Source organism: Hemicordylus capensis, chromosome 6 (genome assembly GCF_027244095.1).
Source record: "Hemicordylus capensis ecotype Gifberg chromosome 6, rHemCap1.1.pri, whole genome shotgun sequence".
Lineage (NCBI taxonomy): Eukaryota > Metazoa > Chordata > Lepidosauria > Squamata > Cordylidae > Hemicordylus > Hemicordylus capensis.
Window position 1 is genome coordinate 154,025,777 of NC_069662.1, and position 20,372 is coordinate 154,046,148.

General features: G+C 44.1%; 1 protein-coding gene across 1 annotated transcript in view; it reads left to right on the top strand.

Moving 5' to 3' along the window:
- Positions 1-19,563, top strand: part of VIPR2 (vasoactive intestinal peptide receptor 2) — an 89,408-nt gene extending 69,845 nt beyond the window's left edge. The window contains exons 7-13 of the mRNA XM_053266103.1: positions 132-282; positions 3,003-3,063; positions 5,463-5,532; positions 9,495-9,586; positions 9,686-9,815; positions 9,898-9,939; positions 12,108-19,563. Of these exons, the coding sequence (XP_053122078.1) occupies positions 132-282; positions 3,003-3,063; positions 5,463-5,532; positions 9,495-9,586; positions 9,686-9,815; positions 9,898-9,939; positions 12,108-12,281 (720 nt within the window). The 3' untranslated portion in view covers positions 12,282-19,563. The remainder of the gene's footprint in view (positions 1-131; positions 283-3,002; positions 3,064-5,462; positions 5,533-9,494; positions 9,587-9,685; positions 9,816-9,897; positions 9,940-12,107) is intronic.
- The last annotated feature ends 809 nt before the right edge of the window (positions 19,564-20,372 follow it).

Consider the following 20,372-nt stretch of genomic DNA (forward strand, 5'->3'; position numbering starts at 1 on the left):
CATGGAAGGGGAAGCCTCGCATGTCAGAGCTTGTGTCTGTCAAAAAAAGATTCTCAACAAAGGAAGCCATTTAACTATGTTACAGTAATTTCTTTGCACAAACATTTCATCCTTGGTTTGTAACTTTCCAGGTCGGCTGCAAGGCTAGCTTGGTATTTTTCCAGTACTGTGTAATGGCCAACTTTTATTGGCTCTTAGTTGAAGGACTTTATCTCCACATCCTCCTCACGGTCATATTCTCTCCTAACAGACACTTCACCGTATATCTCCTAATTGGATGGGGTAAGAAGATCAATACATTCTTATTCTTATTCTTCTTTTTGTTCCACTGTACATTGTGTTGGGTTCTTGTGCCCTAGTATAGCATTTGAGTCAGGCTGCATAAATGTGACTCTTCAAGCTGAACATACATGTCACATACTGAGTCCTGAAGCAAGATGAGCTCCCATCTGCACTGAGTCACTTTATGAGATTTTGATAATGGAGGGAAGTGATAGCTCAGTGGCCAGAGGACATGCTTAACATGCTGAAGGTCCCAGGTTCAGTCCCTGGCATCTCCAGTTAAAGGATCTCAAGTAGTAGGTTGTGGGTGAGACCTTGGAGAATAACTGGCCATCAGAGGACAGCACTAGGGGAGAAGGGCCAAAGGTAGGGATTCCCAAACCTTTGGTCCACAGATGTTATTGGTCTACAATTTCCATCATCATAGCCAAAAACATCTGGGGCAGGGGTGTGGGGACAATGGTGCAAGGGGGGATGAGAGTCCCTCGGCTTCCAGGGTCTCAGTGGGTGGGGGCACCAAAGAACCCCCTCACCTAGGACATCGTCTTCCTCCAGACACTCCTGCACCCAGCTGGCAATGCTCTCCAACTGGGAGCAAAAGGTGCACCACTCTCCTTCCCAGCCAGTGCTTCATTGAAATGCTGGCTGGCTCACAACTTTCCTCCCTGCCTCTCCCTTAGCAAGGCAAAGGTGGGGTGAGGGAAGGGAACCCAGCCAGTCAGCATTTCATTGAAAGATCTCTAGTGGACATGCCCCCTGCATCCATGTCAGACGCAGGGGGCGTGGTTGGTGCCAGGATGGGGCCATTCAGCTCCATTGTGAAGTGGATTTCCACAGTCAGCAGTTCGTTGAATCGCTGACTGGAAGCTCCTTTCTCTGCCTCTTCATGAGAAGGCAGAGAAAGGAGCTCCCAGTCAACAATTCAATGAACCGCTGACTGGGGAAATTCGGTGACAGGGCTGAATGACCCGTCCCAGCACTGACCACATCCCCTACATCTGGTGTCAATTAGATACCCGCGGATATGTAAAAACATGGATGTTGAGTCAGCGGATGTTGAGTCAGCGAATTACAAAGTTTCCCTAATTCAATGGAAGAGCATCTGCTTTGAATGCAGAAGGTCCCAGGTTCTATCTCCATCTAACAGAGTTTGGAAGATCTTTGAGAGGCTGGAGAGTCAGTGCCCATCAGTGCAGACCAGGGCTGCACAACCTTGGCCATCCAGCTGTTGTTGGACTACAAATCCAATCATTCCCATCCACAGTGGCCAATACTCAGGGATGATGGGAGTCATAGTCCAACATCTGCAAGAGGGCATAGGTTGAGCAGGCCTGGTGTAGACAGTCCTGTGCTAGATGGACTAGTGATTGTTTGACTCAGGGTAAGGCAGCTTCCTGCTTAACTGTGTAAGCCGTTCTGCCCCATATCTAGTTCAGGGATGTGCACAAATGTCCCCCCGCCTTTTACAGGCCTCTGAACAGGTTCGAATGACTGGCGGTTCAGCCAGTTCGAAGGCGGGGAGAATACATTTGAGGGCAGGGGAGGGTGCTCTTACCCCTCCTGCTGCATTTCCCCCACCGACACTGCACTTTAAAAGGGTCCAGTGGGGTAGCAGCATACCTCCCTGCCACCCCGTTGTCTCATCGGACCGGAAGTGACCGGAAGTACCCGACACGCATGCGCACGTCGGACGCACTCACATCGCACTCACTCACACGCACATCAAGTACTTCCGATCCGACGGGGCAGCAGGGAGGTACACTGCCACCCCACCAGATCTTTTTAAAGTGCAGTGCCGGGTGCGAAACGTGGCGGAAGGAGTAAGAACACCCTCCTCCTCCCTTAAAGGTATTCCCCTCCCTCCTTCAAGCTGCCCCCCGCCGGTTCTGTGCACATCTAATCTAGTTTGGCCCTGGGAGACTACAAGTGTGAATGCCTTCCTTAGTGCTAGTTCTCATACTGTGTGAAGCTTTTTTGCATTCTGTATTATTTATTTTGCACCGGCAATGCACATTTTGCTTTGCCAAGAATGAGAAGATAGGTCCCTGTCTTGGGGTGCTTCCAGTAGATAAAAACAGATACAGCAGAGTGGTGGTGGTGGTGCAGGGGGATGGAGGCAGGGATAAACAGGGAAAGAATGGGCGATTGTTTCAGTTATTTGTTGTTTATTATGTTTGTTTGTTTGTTTGTTTGTTTGTTTGTTTGTTTGTTTGTTTGTTTGATTTCTATACCACCCTTCCAAAAATGGCTCAGGGTGGTTTACACAGAGAAATAACAAACAAATAAGATGGAACCCTCTCCCCAAAGGGCTCACAATCTAAAAAGAAACATAAGATAGTCACCAGCAACAGTCACTGGAGGGATGCTGTGCTGGGGGTGGATAGGGCCAGTTACTCTCCCCCGCTAAATAAAAGAGAATCACCATGTTAAAAGGTGCCTCTTTGCCAAGTTAGCAGGGGTTCATTATGGCAGGATATGGGGGAGAGGGGGCTTCACAGAAAAGGTACGGCTTGGAGAGGGATTTGAATGAAGTAAGAGAAGGAATGTCATAGAGGTGTCTTGTGAGGCAGTTCCAGATGTCGAGGCAGCAAAGGAGAAAGGGCAGAGTCATGTGAGGGAGCAGACAGCCTTTGGTTAGCTGCTGAGGGTGTTGCATTGCACAAGTGCTTTTCCCAAGTCATATATTTTACAGTCATTCTCCTTTTTCTCCTTTTTCCTAGGAGTCCCTACAGTATTCATTGTCATGTGGATAGTGTCTAGGGTCTACTTCGAAGACACGGGGTAAGTGCTGAATAGGAAATAGACTTTGTGCTTCCATTTGTGTGTGTGTGTGTGTGTGTGTTACTATAGGTCCTTCTGCCATTGCATCATATACATAGTTGCCGGACCTTGGGGTTTTAGCCATTATCTGAAATATAAAGTTGGGTATGAAACGTATCCACACTCACAGCCACAATGATACTGGGGAGGGGGAGTGATGGATGGTGGACTGAGATGGGCTACTTTATACAGCAGAGCATACGATGCAGGATAACAGCTGCATTGGGCCCACAGGGCCCGTAGCTCAGAGGCAGAGCACAAACTTTGCATACAGAAGGTACCAGGTTCAGTTTCTGGCATTCCTAGTTGAAAGCATCTCAGCTAGTTGGGCTAGGAAAGCACTCTGCCTGTAACCTGGAGAGCTACTGCCAGAGTTAACAATATTGCCCTGGATAAGCCAGTGATTTTCACTCTTCTTCATATGTTTCTAGGGTACTAAGAAGCTTTAAAGACAGTGGCTGACATGTTCCACAGTGGTGGTAGGGCAGAACAGAAAATGTGTTCTCACAAGGAGCTGTCTCAGAACACAGCCCAGAACTTTGCCAAGCAGCCGAATGTGCATGGAAGGGAAGAGAAAGTGATTTTTTCTCCCCCTCCATACACCAAAATATTTTTCACTGCCAGAAATATGTCCCTGAGGGCTGTACAGCTCTCAGGGACATATTTTTGGCAGTCAAAAATATTTTGGCGTGTGGTTTGCTGGGGGAGAGTGAAAATCACTCCCATTCCCTCTCTGCCCATGTTTGACTGCTCAGCAATGCTCTGAGCTAATCTCCGAGACAGCCTCTTGTGAGAACGCAGCTCCCATACCTCCCTACTAAGAACATAAGAGCAGCCCTGCGGGATCGGGCCCAAGGCCCATCTAGTCCAGCATCCTGTTTCACACAGTAGCCCACCATATGCCACTGGAAGCCTACAGCAGAAGTTGAGGGCATGCCCTCCCTCCTGCTGTTACTCCCCTGTAACTGTTATTCAGAGGCATCCTGCCTTTGAGGCTGGAGGTGGCCCTCCGACTAGTAGCCATTGATAGACCTATTCTCCATGAAGTTATCCAAGCCCCTCTTAAAGCCATCCAGGTTGTTGGCTGTCACCACATCTTGTGGAAGAGAATTCCACAAGTTGATTAGGCGTTGTGTGAAAAACTACTTCCGTTTGCTGGTCCTAAATTTTCCGGCAATCAATTTCATGGGATGACCCTTGATTCTAGTGTTATGTGAAAGGGAGAAAAATTTCTCTCTATCCACTTTCTCCACTCCATGCATGATCCACTAATGGATCCATTAATCCATCCACTAATACTGTGGAGCATGTCAGCCAATAGCACTAGAATACTGCCAATTTTCTCCTTTCTGGATATAAAGATAAAGTGTGCCATTTAGTCGCTTTTGACTCCTGGCGCCTACAGAGCCTTGTGGTTTTCTTTGGTAAAATACAGGAGGGGTTTACGATTGCCTCTTCCTGTGCAGTATGAGATGATGCCTTTCAGCATCTTCCTATATCGCTGCTGCCCGATATAGTAGAAGTGAGGATTCGAACTGGCAACCTTCTGCTTGTTAGTCAAGCATTTCCCTGCTGCGCAGGGGCGGGGTATAAATTTTATTTATTTATTTATTTATTTATTTATTTATTTATTTATTTATTTCCAAATAAATAAAATAAAATAAAATAAAGTGGCATCGTTTGTGTAGTGTGGGCCCAGGGCACACCCACTCATCCACCGCATGAAGAGGCGCAGTGTCACAAGTGGTACAGTACATGCTGTGAACAGGTGACTTCTGATGTCAACTGAACTTACATGTAGGTCTTTGTGCTGCTTCAGTTATAGTTGTGGATGCTGAAGGCTGGTTATCTCAGTCTTGGCCAGCAACAACTCAAGCCGTTGTGAAAGAGGCAGAGTTGCCTGGGTCTAGAGTAGCCAACCTGAGGGTTTCCAGCTGGTTTTGGACTACCATTGTTCCCAGCTGCAGTTTATTGCATCGGGGGTGATGGGAGTTGTAGTCCAATTGATTGCAGCTGGGGAAGATGGGAGTTGTAGTCAATCAACAGATGGAGAGCCTCAGGTTAGCCTCCCATGCTCTAGCGTTGCCGATGCTGTGGCTTCTGCTTCAGTTCGGCCCAGCTCTTCAGCGTGAACCCCGTACGGACCTTGCAGGGGGAAATGCAGAAGTACCGTAGTATCTGCTTCTGCCTAGAGATCAAGTTTTCATTCGGTCCTTTCCCAGAGGGCTTTTCATTTTCACTAGGTGTTCATGTGTATCTGAATTACATTAAAGCTTCCCAGAGACTGTCATATTTATGATATACCCTTGCTGGGTAGAATTAATGGTAACATTCTTCTTTCTCTCCCCCCTTCCTAATAGTTGCTGGGACACAAGTGATCACAGTGGTCCTTGGTGGGTTATAAGATTACCAATCCTAATCTCCATTTTAGTAAGTAAATTTTATATTGAAAATATTATGGGAGGGACAGAGCACATGCTTTGCCTGCAGAAGGTCCCAGGTGCAGTGCCTGGAGTCTCCTGTTAATGGGTCAGTTGATCAGTGATGAGGAATATCTCTATTGGAGACCCTGCAGAAACACTTCCAGTCAGAGCTGACAATACTGAGCTAGAAAACCAAATATCTGACTCAGTAAAAGGCAGCTTCCTGTATCTGAGTGTGTTAAGAATTATATATCAGTGCTGCAATTTTGCACAGTAGCTTTCACCCCTTCGTTCTGCTTGCGTGCATGTGTTGATTAGGCAAAGTGCTTTCAACGTTTGTTATTCATTAACTACAATTATCACCCACCTTTCAACTCAAGGATCCCCTAAGGCAGCTAATAATATCATGGTAGTTTAAAAGAACAACACATTAAAGCAACACCATACTTCAAAAAATAAATCTGACAAAATCCTACAAACAGTGGCAAAAATAGCCATCTCAAATGCCTGGCAGGATAAGAAGGGTGAGGTCTGCTTTCTAAATGTTAAAATCTGTATTATTGCAGGCGTTTCCCTTTACAGGTCACTGCAAGGGTGGGAACAAGCAGGTAAGGAGCTCCTTACCTGGTTTTTAAGGGAACCGCTCCTCACTTTGCTGGCGACTACCCAAGCCGGTCATGCACATCCCTTACCTGGAGATGGGTTGTGAATCTGAGAGTTTGTCAATCCTGTGCTATTCTGCTATATACAGAACCAGGCTCTTGGTTTGTGCTTTTGTGATCTTGGCTTGTTCCATCACTCTGCCCTCCCAACACACCAAGCTACAGAGACATCAGTCTAGATCAGCTGTACAACAGAGCCTCTCTAGACTGAGTAGTCCTTAGTCTTGTTGGAGCTCTCAGACAAGACTAGGCTTGTTCACACAATCGTTTGAATCTAGCTTTAATATGGGTTACCAACATTAAAGTGATTGTGTGACCTCATGCCAAAGGTGGTTTATAGCCCAAGATTTGCACCTTGGCATGGGTTCACACAATCACATTTATGTTGGTAACCCACATGAGACCTAGATTCAAACAATTGTGTGAACAGGTTGACTGTCTCCTCCCTTTGTCTGTTTAGTTTCTCCTTCCCCTTGCTTTGAAATGCATGAGCAGGCAGCTTTGCTGCTTAGCCACTTTGCCAGACAAACAAATGCAAAGTGGTCAAAAGCATCTCAACATGCATTTTTAATCAGGGAAACAAAGTATACAACAGAGAGGCCTTTAAAGCATTCCAGAATATACATTTCCTTTTAAAAATCTGAACCGTTGCACTTTGTTATGAGATTCGTGATATTACTAAAGTGGCTACTCAGGGAACTGCATAAGAAACAGGGAACCGCTCCCTGCCCCACCAAGACCAGCACCCAAATCGATTCAGCACTTCTCAGAGGAGCAGAGCACTGACTCATGTACATCCCTACTTCAGATCATGGTTCAAATCCGTGTTGGTTGCCCCAAAATAAACCATGGTTTGTTGATTGGCACCAGTTCAGATGATCAAACTAACCACAGTTAAACAAACTAAACCATGGCTTTGTGTGACATCTGAACCAGGCAGTGGTTTGAGGTTTTGTTTGAGTATCCTTTGGTAATACTATCAAAGTGAGCTGTTTACTTTTTCTGCTATAAACAACTCTCGTGATCAGTTCAGCCTATTAGAAACATTTCCCAGTCACATTTTGGCCTCTGAAACCTTGGCAAGCTTTGGCATTTCATGCTTTGTGCACATTTTACAGCCTCCCCTGATTTTCTAAATTGGAGATGTCCTGTTCCGGACTGTTCCCTGGGAGCATGACCAACATTTGGCACAACAGAATCCAGTAGTCTTCTCCTCTCTCATTTCTGATGTTCTGCTTTCTTGAACATGTCATTTTAGGTTGGCAAAAATGTGTACTGCAAATGGCACCCAACATTTGCAGCTTTTCAGTTACAAACTGCTTATTTTTCATATTCCTGACCTAGGCTGGTCAGATGATACATCGCCCACGGACCCATCCCCATGCGATAAGGAATTATGCTTGTCCTGTTCTCCTCCCAGCATGCAGGGACACCTTCCCTAATCATGTGGAGTCCACTGTTTAAATGGGTATTTCTAGCACTCCCTCCCCTCCCCACACACAATTATGGAAAGGTGCCCCAGTGCATCTGGAAGGGAGAAAGACATGCACACTCGATGAGGGGGTGGGTGGAACGCAGACGCAGTGGTAGAGCATCTGCTTTGCATGTAGAAGTCCCAGTTTAAATCTTTGGCATCTCCAGGGCGCTTTCCAGCTTAGCCACTCAACAGCAGCAAAATGCATCAGTTCAGGCAAATTGCTTTCAAAATGTAAATAGCAAAGTGCCCAGCAGAGGGAGCAGTCTCACGAAAACTAATAACCCAAAAAAACAGCAACTTATTTACTCTGGATATACGATGTCATAGCACTATATCTCAGCGCTTAAATTCGAAACAAGGCATTGGAAATATGAACGGCACCCTCTGTCAGTGTAGGGACTGCTGTGTCACAACACAGGAATTGCGGAAGCACACTTCAGAGATTCGTCGTGACCCCGTTGCAGGGTGTAATCTGGAAAGCACCCTGGTAGGGCTGAGAAAGACTCCAGCCTGAAAGTTTTGAGAGCTGCTGCGAGCTACTGTAGTCAATACTGAGCTAGATGGATCAATGGTCTGACTCAGGATAAAGACAGACCACAATAAGATAGAAATTACTATACTGTGAAATAAATATGATATAAATCAATTAAATATACATAATACAATGATCTATAACAACAGTAGATGCCATAATAAATATAATCAGATAAATGATAAAACCCACGGACTGTATATCATGAACAGAGCACATGAAGTCTATAACCAAGCTGATAATAAAGACATCCATGTTAGTAACATTATACAAGTAGCATCATAGTAAGTATTACAGAAGTTGCTGACCTTTTGTGGTAATGCAGTCTATTGATAAGATTTTTCTATATCCCCCACTAGTTGAGCATTTCAGCTCAAATTTTACTGAAACGGGAAATGGTTCCACCAAAATTGACAAAACAACCTCTCTATTGTAAGTTCCTTGTTTAAACTTTCTGTTTAACGCTATCTATAGGAAGTATTCCTTTTTGGAGATACATTGGGGAGGTATGTTTTTTGAAAAATGTGTAGTAGTTTAAATAATGACTGATTTTCATTTCTTAGAATATCAAGAAATGTGGATGCATAGATTTATGTCAACACACAAGACTTATGTCCATCATCACTTGACAAAGAGTCTTTTCGAAACAAAGGTTTGCCGGGTCACCGTAGCGTATGTGGACATCTTGGTTATAGACTTCATGTGCTCTGTTCATGATATATAATATCATGTGCTCTGTTCATGATATACAAAATATTGAGCATGTTTGAAGCTAAGAAGTTTAAGAGGTTGTCCCAGTATTCACTGAACTGTTTCCTGTGGGATAAATACTTTAAGGGATTTTTATATCCAGTTCTTAAAAACCAGAACATGGTTTAGCTTTACTGGAGAGTGGATGGTTTGGATCACAGCAAGGGGAGGAGTGCTGGTCTGGGGTGCAGAGGCAGTTTTGCAGTAACAAGCATAAATTGTCCCCTTTGCTAAGCAGGGTCCACCCTGGTTTGCATTTAGATGGGTGACTACATATACATGCTGAAAGATATTCCCTTTTGGGGATGGGGCCATAGCTCCATAGAAGAACATCTAGGTCTCAGTTCAGTCCCTGGCATCTCCAGGTAGGACTGGGAGAGACTTCTGCCTGAAATCTGGGAGAGCTGTTGCCAGTCAGTGTAGACAATACTGAGTTAGATGGACCAACGGTCTGACTCAGTATAAAGGCAGCTTCCAATGTTCCTAAATTTTTAGTATGTGAAATTCGTAAGGAACATGCTTTATTTTATGTTATTTTATTTTTGCAGGTGAATTTTATACTTTTCATTAGCATTATAAGAATTTTACTACAAAAGCTGAGATCACCTGATGTGGGAGGCAATGACCAGTCCCAGTACAAGTGAGTGAAAATCTATGGCACCCCCATCATGAGTCTCTGGGCCAGGACCTATGACAGCAAAACGATTAAGCTCTGATTCTCCTTGACTTGTCTTCTCAGGAGGCTTGCAAAGTCAACACTGCTGCTGATCCCACTGTTTGGCGTTCACTACATGGTGTTTGCTGTCTTTCCTATTCGCATTTCTAATAACTATCAGATCATTTTCGAGTTGTGTCTGGGATCTTTTCAGGTAACTTCTAAGTTTCTTCAAGTATTTTTTTTTTTTTACATTGTATTGTTATGTTTTAATTTTTAATATTTCCCACTTACAGGGCCTGGTTGTTGCAGTTCTGTATTGTTTTCTGAACAGTGAAGTAAGTTCATATTTACCTTGTTCTGATAAGTCACATTGGACTGGTCGAGATGAGACTTTTCTCACCCGCATCATTAAAAGGGGGGTGCATGGAGAGGGCACCTTAATCCTGATGTCTTTTGTGGACATCCCGTGGTTTTCACAACACGTTCCTTTACTGTTGGGGAGATTCACCCAAACTGCCCCTCCACATGCACTCCAAATACTACATCAAATGAAGATTTGGAGCACCTGTCGAGCAACAGTTGACAATCCCCCCCCCGCCCCCCACTCTGAGGCATAGCTATAACTAAACCAAGGAGAGCAAATGACCCCCGGGCCCCTAAGGGAGGGAGGGAGGGGTGCTGCCGATGGGTGACAGCTCACTCTTCACTCTTGATGTTGTATAAATATATGAGGTGATTGTCGCAGGTTTGTGGGTTTAAAAATGTCTCTGAGCCCAGGGAATGCATGCACACAAGTGTATATGTATGTGAAGGTGTCTGCAAGCAAGGGGAGTGTGTGATAGTATTTCTGTATGAGTGACAGAAAGGGCATGCTAAGGATGTTTTGTTTTTCACCATGCCCTTGCAGTTCTTCTGCAGCAAAGACGGAGTGGTGGGGGGGGGAGAAAAGGGCTGACCAGGTGCCCATCGTCACTTCTTGTCCCAGGGCTCACTCTAACCTTGCCTCAACGCGATAAAGGAATGTACTGGGAGGGTGTCGGGATGTCCTCCAAAGAGATTACAAAGGGCATGATCTCAGCTCACCTTTTAATCACATGGGCTGGTTCTAGGGTGGGAAGATTCATCTGAACCGGACCTTTATTTATTATGTAATGATTACATTTATATCCCATGTTTCTTCTACAATGGAACTCAAGGCATCATATGTGGGGTTCCCACATGCTCTCCCATTCAGGCATTGACTAGACCCAAACCTGCTCAGCTTTAGGAAGGTGGCTTTATCATGTTGGCAATAGAAGCATTTAGGTTTATGGCCATGATTTGGTGCATCACATTTTCCCACCCAAACCTCTAGCTTAGTAGTAGCTAGAGAGAGCTAGAGAGCATGGAAGCAACCAGTTATAAGCTGGATACCTTTTCACCTAACTGGAGAGAGCTAGTTGGAGAAACAGACAGAGTCCTTTGCTGGCTAGGGCTACTGGTGCATTGTTTTGGGAGGAGAAGTTCCAAATGATGTGATTTATGTGCAGTAGGCCACTGCCCCCCCACCAAATCAAGATAGATACAGATACTCCCAGTAGCTATCGCTCTGTCTCTAACTATCCCTATCTGCTGAACGTTATTTAGTGAGGAGTAACCTAGCAGCTTCAGGCATATCACAGTTCTGTCAGTTATCTAGACCTGAACCAATCCAGGCTTGGACTGGAATGTGGCCCTAAGGCTGCTATCCGGTGCACATTTGCTCAGAATTAAGTCTCATGTAGGGCTTCCTTCGAAGTACATACATAGGGTTGATCTGCAAGACTGCTTGGTCAAAATCTCTGCCTAGAGAGATTAAGAGGGCACCTTGCTGATCTGTTTAGTTGGGGGGGGGGCGGTTTGACAACACTTTGGCATCCTTGATCATGAGGTACTTTGACTTGGCTCCAGGATGTTGTGGATGTCCTCAAAGGACTGCTCTTGAATGATTCCACTCATTCATCGTTGTGAATGTCACAGAAATGAAGGTGATGGGATAGTGCTTCTCATTCTTTAGGACCCTTCCCTGTCTATCTTGTCCTCCATTTTATTCCATGTATGTGCAAGGCTATTGTCAAGAATTGTGCCATTGCAGCTAAAGCAGTAATGCAAAGGAAATCTCCCCTCCCCCATTCCCTAGCCCCCTGCTAGAAGGAAGACCATGCATTGTTGCACCTCAGTGTCTAGAGGCTGATGCCCTTGGGTGGCACCAGTCCTATTGCCACCAGTGCTTGGGAGTCTTGCCCACTCAGCAAGTGCTGTTTCTGAACAAATTTTGATAGCAGATCCACTATCACCCTATGGCACATATCTCTATACCTCTTCCCCAAAAGGGACAGTCAAATAGCCTTGCTGCATGTAAGGTGTTGGGTAAAAAGGAAAGTACTGTTGAAATTTTTGATTCCCACCCCCTGTGATGCATGCTTTTCATAGTATTGACGCAATACTCATAATGGGAATATGGGTTCTTGTTGTTTACATTTAGGTACAAGGGGAATTAAAAAGAAAATGGCGGAGTTGGTGTTTGAACCAAAGAATGGGCCGAGATTACAGAGTTCACAGCTCTTCCATTTCTCGGAATGGCTCAGAAAGCATCTCCCAATTGCATCGTAATTCAACAACTCAGTTTTCTCTCCAGACAGAAACCTCAGTGATATAAGCCATGTGAGTGGTTGCTAAAGACTATGGGGCATATCACTGTGTGTAGCTCAGTCAGTGTGATATTTTCTAACTCGCAGACTTTGTATTCTGTTCTGTCTACATGTCAAGAAGGACACAGGGGTGGCCTACTGCAGTGCAAGGTGTGATTTGAACTTAGCCCTAGTACTTCTTGTACTAAGTTTTATCCCCAGGACACAGGAAGAGGCGCATTGTACATTCATTTGCATCAGTTGTCCTGCTTCAAGAGATGTTGATTCCAATCTGATAATAATTGGGATTTACTAGCTTATTCTTCTAGATGTCCATTGGGTATATTGTAAGTCATCCAGAGTCTGAATTATTTGCAGACAGTGTTCACCCATTAGTCACTGGCCTGGGTGATGCCAAATACCATTAGGCCTGAACCCCTGCCTGACTTGCTGATGCAGGTCATGATACTGATGCATGTTAATCTTAGCCCATAGTTGCCACTCCCTGATGACAGCCTGTGGAGTTATGCTTTGAAGTATTAAGGACACTTTCAAATTGTTTTCAGCGACACTTCTGAGAGGTGAAGCTGCAACAGGCAATTCCTTCTGCCTTCCTTGATAGATCTTGTTTTCCAGACCCCGAACCACCTCCATTGCCCTCCACTGATCACTCACCTGACTCCTGGTATGTTTGAGGTTTGCTGGAGTTCAGCTGCCTGTATTGGTGCAGGAAAGGAAATCAGTCAGACCACCCCACTGATTCCCCTTGCTGCATCGCCTCCCACAATTCCGCACCAACCATAGAATCAGCCAATTCACAGTGTAGCCTTTTCAGCAGTGGGCATTTTATTTTATGCATTATTTTTCCCCTTAAGGAGAAAATGCCATCTCAGAGAGAAGGGAAATTGATAGACCCAAACATTGTGCACACATCCGACACAAATCGCTTTTCCTGAATCATTAATTCAGAGAGGTATTGTGCAATGTGTGTGTTATAAACAAAACTGGTCATCATATCAAAAATGTTTTTTTGTATATTCCCCACCCCCAAAATAATTTGCATAGTGCTATGTAACAGCTTGTTTGGCACCTAATATTCAGCATATTGAATTATAAATATTAATAGGCTATGTAAATACTCTTAGCATAATACCACTTTATATCTGTGTGCTGACTACAAATACAGACCTAACGAAGCCGGGGGGGAAATCTGACATGATCCCTTTTTAATTACCATAAAAGGCATAAACTGAATGGGACTATTTTGTTTTAACCTTCTATCCTTATGCAGCCATTGCAAATGAAAAGACAGGAGGCTGACAGGTTCTTAGAAATATAAGCATGCCATGCCTTTTTAAAAAAATCTTTTTTAAAAAGGCACATGGCTGTGTTTACTTCTGTTGCCGCCTCTGACCAAGTTTTTTCTAAATTATAAATGTGAATGCTGCTGTACTCTTCCACAGTGCGTTTTTTAGCTCATAAATGGAAGTGTTACCAGAATACTACAGGCAGCAAACAAAACGGAGATATGTAGAGAGCTGATTTACAATTCAATTTAGACAGGGAGCTTAAACACCTTTAAGTACCGTATTTTAAATAGAATAAGTTCTCATAGACCCTATTTAAACATGGTTCAGGGGATTATGAAAGATGTCAGGGCCAACTCTAGAACAACTGGTTTGGGATAACATTGGGATGGCAAAGAACATTATTAGGGGAGCAAGGATTTTGCTATACATTGAAGCTATTCTCATGAGCAGCGAAAACCGGGCTGGGTTTCCCTAGCCCGTTTTTTGCTGCTTGTGAGAACTTCTGGGAGACGTGTGGCTTATGGCAGTGGCACGGCAGCGAGCCCTCTAAAGGTTAAGAGCCCTCTAAAGCCTGCTGCTTAACCTGGGTTTGGGGCACAAGCATGCCCCCAAACTGGGCTGATTGTGCATCTGCTATGGCTGCTTGCAGCAAGCAGCAAGCAACACTCGGGGGGGGGGAGGGCTCCCAGTAAAGCACCATGTACTCGCACGGTGCATTATCGGGGCTCCGGGGGACAGGGTGCTGAATGGCGGCGCTTCCCTGCACCTGACCCTGCACTCTTCCCTGCTCTGTACTGCCAGAAGACTGACAGTCTTCAGTGCATCATCAGCTGTCCCCTGACTGGCCATGATGGGGAAGGAGGTGGGGACCAGCTCTACTGAAGGCATTGCTAGCAAAGGACAATAGAGTGTGCTGTGCAGAGCAGCACATTCACAGATGCAGCACATTCACAGATGAAGCCCCTGTAGCCACAGCACTCTATTACAAATATGGCGCTCGCTCCCAGAGATTCCTAGAAATGGCAAATACACCCACACAACAACAACAATTTATATACGGCTTTTCAACAAAAGTTTCCAAAGCGGTTTACATAGAGAAATAATAAATAAATAAAGATTATTTATTGACACAGCCAATGCATCGAGTAAAAAGGCTCCTATTTTAATCCTACCTTGGTTAAAAAAAAAAAAACAAAGTACAGAACCTGTGTGTGCACACCATAAATGCAAAAAGTGTGCTTCCAACCAGAACTGTCTCCTTTTGTCAAAAACAGCCACACAGGGAAGCAAACCCAGTTGGGACTCAAATGCATGGAAAAGGGAAGGTTTACGCTTTCCGTGCACCCTTCTTCCCTGCACCTTGCTGAAAATTGTCCTGCTGAAGTGGTGACTTGTCCCTGAAGCAAGGATTTCTGCTTTCTGCCTATTGACCATCTGCCGCAAATGAAGTGGAGATGTTACCTCCTTGAAAATATTCATTGGTTAAAGGATGTGTTGATACGCTGCCCTTTGGGCTAATCAAAACCTGAGCAAGGCTAGGGAAAACATGCCAGTTCCTGGGGGGCCACTAGAGCAGGGGCAGGCTGTTGCCTTCATCTCCGGCTTGTGGGATTTCCAGAGACATCTGGTGGGCCACTGTGGGAAACAGGATGCTGGGCTAGATAGGCCTTGGGTCTGATCCAGCAGAGCTCTTCTCAGGTTCACCACCATCCCTTACTCACCTTCAGAGTGGCCCTTCAGGTGAACAAGTTGCTGCCCAGGGAAATGGAGGCTTACTTCCCTCTGCTGCCTTAAAGAAAACCTTTGTTTCCATGAACAACGTGTTTTGCAATCTTCACCAACTTTGGCCTCACAATAGTCCTGGGAGTGTAGCTTGCCCAATGCCACCTAAAAGGCTTCATGGCAGAGCAAGAATCTGAGCGAGTGTCTCACAACGAAATGCTGTGCACAGCACTGATGCAGGGTAGCCATGTCGCTGTAGCTGATTACGTTCCGGTGCCTGCTTTCCCCTTGGGTAACTCCAGTTTTATGCCAGTTTTTCTCTCTTGATGTCTATCTATTGCAAGGGCTGTTTATGTTCTGCACCAAGAAAATTCAGTGTTTGCACCAGGGCAACTCACAAGCTAAGCTCAAAATAAGCCATGCCCCCGCAAAAAAAAACACACACACCAAGTGTGCAACAGTTAATTCTGTATAAATATGCAATGTTTCAGTGAGTTAATGCTACCTTGTTGCATCATTGTCATGTAGTTTACCCAGCATAGACAGTGGGTTGGAGGTTGAATTGCATTTTGCGTGGTGTGATTGTTTTTGGATGCTTTATCCCTCTCAAAACATTCTGTAGGAGAGGTTATTTGCCAATGTGGACTAATAGCAATTATGTCAATGTTGTCCTGTATTTTTAAAAATTAGATCCCTGTGTCAGGCTTCTGTGACCATATTAAGCTCGCAAACATCCAGTGCTAAAATACAGTAATTTGACAGTAATTCAAATCAACCAGATGTCAGTGGAGTTTGCTTCTATATAAATAAGATCATTATTTAAAATGCCCAACCATAGTCCATTGCATTTAAACGAAATACAATACAGTCAGAACAAATGCAGTTAAGACAGCTGCCTAGCAAGAAATGATGAATTATATAAATCCCATAAAATCAACTTTCTTGATTGCTTGAAATAAAATGAGCCTGTAGCTTTTTGGCTTTTCTATATAAATGAACTTGGGATCTCAACCCGAATAAAACATATTTCTAGAGAGTCCTTTATACAATTTGGGGTCTACATGTGGTTAGCATTGGTACTGAAGCCTTCATCTCCCCTGTTACTACTGGATTCAAATGGATTCTGTGAGTACCAAAACTCCCCTTATATTACTGGGGCCAGCTGAATAGACTTGGGTCTGACTTGTCTTGTCTTGGGGTGGTACTTTCAAAAGCTCAGGATATATTTTATGTAGGGTCAGGAGCCTGAGTAAAAGATTATGCCTAAATTAGAGAGCAACCCATCTCATTGCTTGTGTAAGTTTGCTGTGTTCCTGAATATGCCCCACTAAGGAAGAAAATGGAATAACAAGTCCAAGTCAATGGCTGACATGTTGCGCAGTATATCACAGGTGATTCTGCACTGCTTGCACTGCTGTGGGTGTCTAAAACAACGCTGACGCTGCTATGCAAGAGCACTGTTGCACTAATATTAAAATTGTGCAGTCTTTCTTGCATAACACTACAGCGATTATTTCCAACAACTGTAGTGTCGCACAAGCACAATAGCGCAATTTTATATATTAATGCACTCTTGCGCATCAGTACTGGTGTTTTAGATGCAGAAGCACAGGTGATACAGAGCCGCCTGCAATACACTGCATATCGTGTCAAACACTGCCTCCTGCAAGATGAATTTATTAAATTATGTTATTTGAATTAGCGTACACAGAGGAATTTATTCACAAAAAGAATGTATGTGTACCAAGAGAATTTATAGAAGAACAGGCTTTTCAATAAGAACAAGCCTTGCTGAAAGAGAACCAGCATGACTTCTGCAGGGGAAAGTCTTGCCTCACTAATGTTTTGGAGTTCTTTGAGAGTATCAACAGGCATGTGGATAAAGGTGATCTGATATTGTATATCTGGACTTCCAAAATGGAGGGAAGTAAGAAGTGGGATCCCCCAAGGATCTGTCCTGAGACCAGTGCTCTTTAACTTATCCATAAATGATCTAGAAGTTGGGGTAAGCAGTGAAGTGGCCATATTTGCAGATGACACTAAACTATTTAGAAATCCACAACAGATTGTGAGGAGCTCCAAAAGGATCTCTCCAAACTGAGCGAGTGGGTGACAAAATGGCAAATGTGGTTCAGTGTGAGCAAGTATATAGTGATGGGTATTGGGCAAGGGGGAAAGCCAACAAAAAACCAACTTCACATATACACTGATGGGGGTCTGAGCTGACTGACTGACTGACCAGGAGAGAGATCTTGGGGTAGTAGTGGACAGGTCGTTGAAAGTGTCAATTCAGTGTGCAGCAGCTGTGAAAAAGGCAAATTCCATGCTAGGGATCATTAGGAAGAGGATTGGAAATAAAATGCTAATGTTATAATGCCTTTATACAAATCTGTGGTGCTGCCACATTTGGAGTACTGCATGCAGTTATAGCCCCTGTATTTCAAGAAAGACATTGTTGAACTGGAAAAGGTGCAGAAAAGGGCGACCAAGATGATCAGGGGCCTGGAGCATCTTCCTTTTGAGGCAAGACTACAGCATCTGGAGCTTTTTAGTTTGGAAAAGAAGCAACTACAGGGAGACATGGTAGAGGTGTATAAAATTATGCATGGAGTAGAGAGAGTAGACAGAAAATTTTCTCCCTCTCTCACAACACTAGAACCAGGGGTCATCTCATGAAACTGAAGGTTGGGAAATTTAAGATCATCCAAAAGAGGTACTTTTTCACACAGCACATAATTAATCGATGGAATTCTCTGCCATGGGATGAGGCCACTAGCTTGGCCACTAGTTTGGATAGCTTTAAAAGGGGCTTATACAAATTCATGGAGGACAGGTCTATCAATGGCTACTAGTCTGGTGGCTGTGGGCCACCTCCATCATCAGAGGCAAGATGCCTCTACATACCAGTTCCAGGGAGCAACAGAAGGTGAGAAGGCATGCCCTCACCTCTTGCAGTGGGCTTCTCAGAGGCATCTGGTGGGCCACTATGTGAAACAGGATGTTGGTCTAGATAGGCCTTCGTCCTGATCTAACAGGGCTGTTCTTATATTCTTATTAGGGATATGCACAAATCACAATTTGCAGCATGATTTGCAGCACATCCCGGCACCTTTGAAACAGAGGTGATCAGGTGCATACCTGCTCCTCTGCCTCTCGCTGCCACACACCGCTGGCACGCGAAGATAGCTGGGGGAAGCACTGCTGATACTGGTAGTGGCAGCAAGGAGCAGGTATGCACCTGCTTTCTTCTATTTTAAAAGTGCCTGAGATGTTCTGCACATCATGCTTCGAATTCTGATTCAAACATCCCTAGTTCTTATTAATAACTCAGGTTGTAAATGAAGTCACAAGTTACTGTGGCGTTTGATCATTGGCTAACAAAGGATAATTTTAATCAGCAATGTTTAAAACCCATTTCTCTAATTCAAGGTTTAGGGTTTCACAGGAGCAGCTTCATAGTGGAACAAAAGCCCAAATTCAGACATTATGCAGTACAAGTGTACAGTTGTCTGTGCACTCATTTCTTTGTCTGAGTGAATGACTGCATGTGGGTTCATTTTAAAAGTGAACCTGGATACAGGCGCTTCAAATGCATGGTACAGATAGGAAGTGTACCGCTGTACCTGCATTCAACATAACATGTGAATCATTTTGTGTACAGATCTGTACCTGTGTACAGTGTACCCTTGTTCGATTATTGGACAGAACGTGTGAATGGGGCCTTTTGTCAAAGTCATGTTTTTCCAAGTGTGGAATCTCCGACAGCTTTGACAAACAACCGTACCGTCAGTCTATTTTATTAGCTAATACTAAATCCATATTCCAGTGGCACAGATTCTTACAATATGTATTTAACCATATGCCTCTTACTTTGCCAGTAAATACAATGGCTTATTCATTAGAATTAGGCATAATGGTACATGGCATAAAAGCTTTTAAAAGTAATTAGGCTGATAATTATTCATACGGAACGGCTGTACCTCTTTCTGTTATGAACTGAATTTAATATGCCTTCCGATGTTTTTGGCAACACATTCTCATAAGAAAGAGTCATTAAGGTGTTCTGTTTGGTTTCCTACCATTCGTCTTTCTTTTAATTTGTCAAGCACAGTAAATTGTGATGTAAATAAATCTGGTTTTTTTAAAAAATAAAACAAAATGTACAGATTTATGATGTTGTATAGGTAGATGTGTGTAAATAGACTGGCTTTTCATATTTGTAAGATCGCATTTGTATCTCCTGTTTCTTTTCTTTAATCTATAAAATATTCTATAAAACGTATAACAGCTGTCCTTGTGGGTTGTTCCCAGGGGCGTACCACTGAAAGAGGGGAGACAACTTAAGGAGAAGAGCTGGGTGACAACTTGCTCCTTGCTCTCGCCCTTGTGCCTCTGTGAAGAAGACGGCAACTGGGGGCACAGCGGCCCTTTCCTTTTTGTCCCAGGGCCCATTCCAACCTTGCTATGCCCCCATTGTTCTATATGAATGCAAGAAAACAGCTTCATCATTTAATGTCAAAAAACATTGCTTGGTTCCACTTAGGAACTGTTGAAGCCATTGTCTTTGCATCACAAACCAAATCCTCTCCCAAAAGCAGTGGCTGTAGGTGAATGTGCCTTCCTTGCCTCCTTCAGAAAATAATCCATAGCATCAATCAGCTGCTTGCATGGAGAAGGACTCAATTTACTCCCCTTGTCCCTGTGAAATAGATGATAGGCATGTTTGCTGATGGTCTGAGAGCACTTGACATGTTCAAGTTGGATTGGGGCCATGCAGAACATCTGGTGCTCCCAGATCGGTATCTCCATCTGCATCAAAATACACTCAGACAATTCAGAAGGACCACAGGTGAGCTTCACAGCACTGATGCTGATGCACATCTAGTTGTGCCCCTGCAATTTGTTGCATTTACAACATTGGTAGAAAGAATAACAGTGGAGTTGTTACTAATTAGACTAATGATGACATATCTGCTCTACCACTTAACAGCAGTGACTTGACAATTCTACATAAATTGATCCATGAAAAGGCCCCTCGGGCTTGGTAGATCAGATAAGAAGGTTTCCACAACAGCAGGAAAGCTGTAG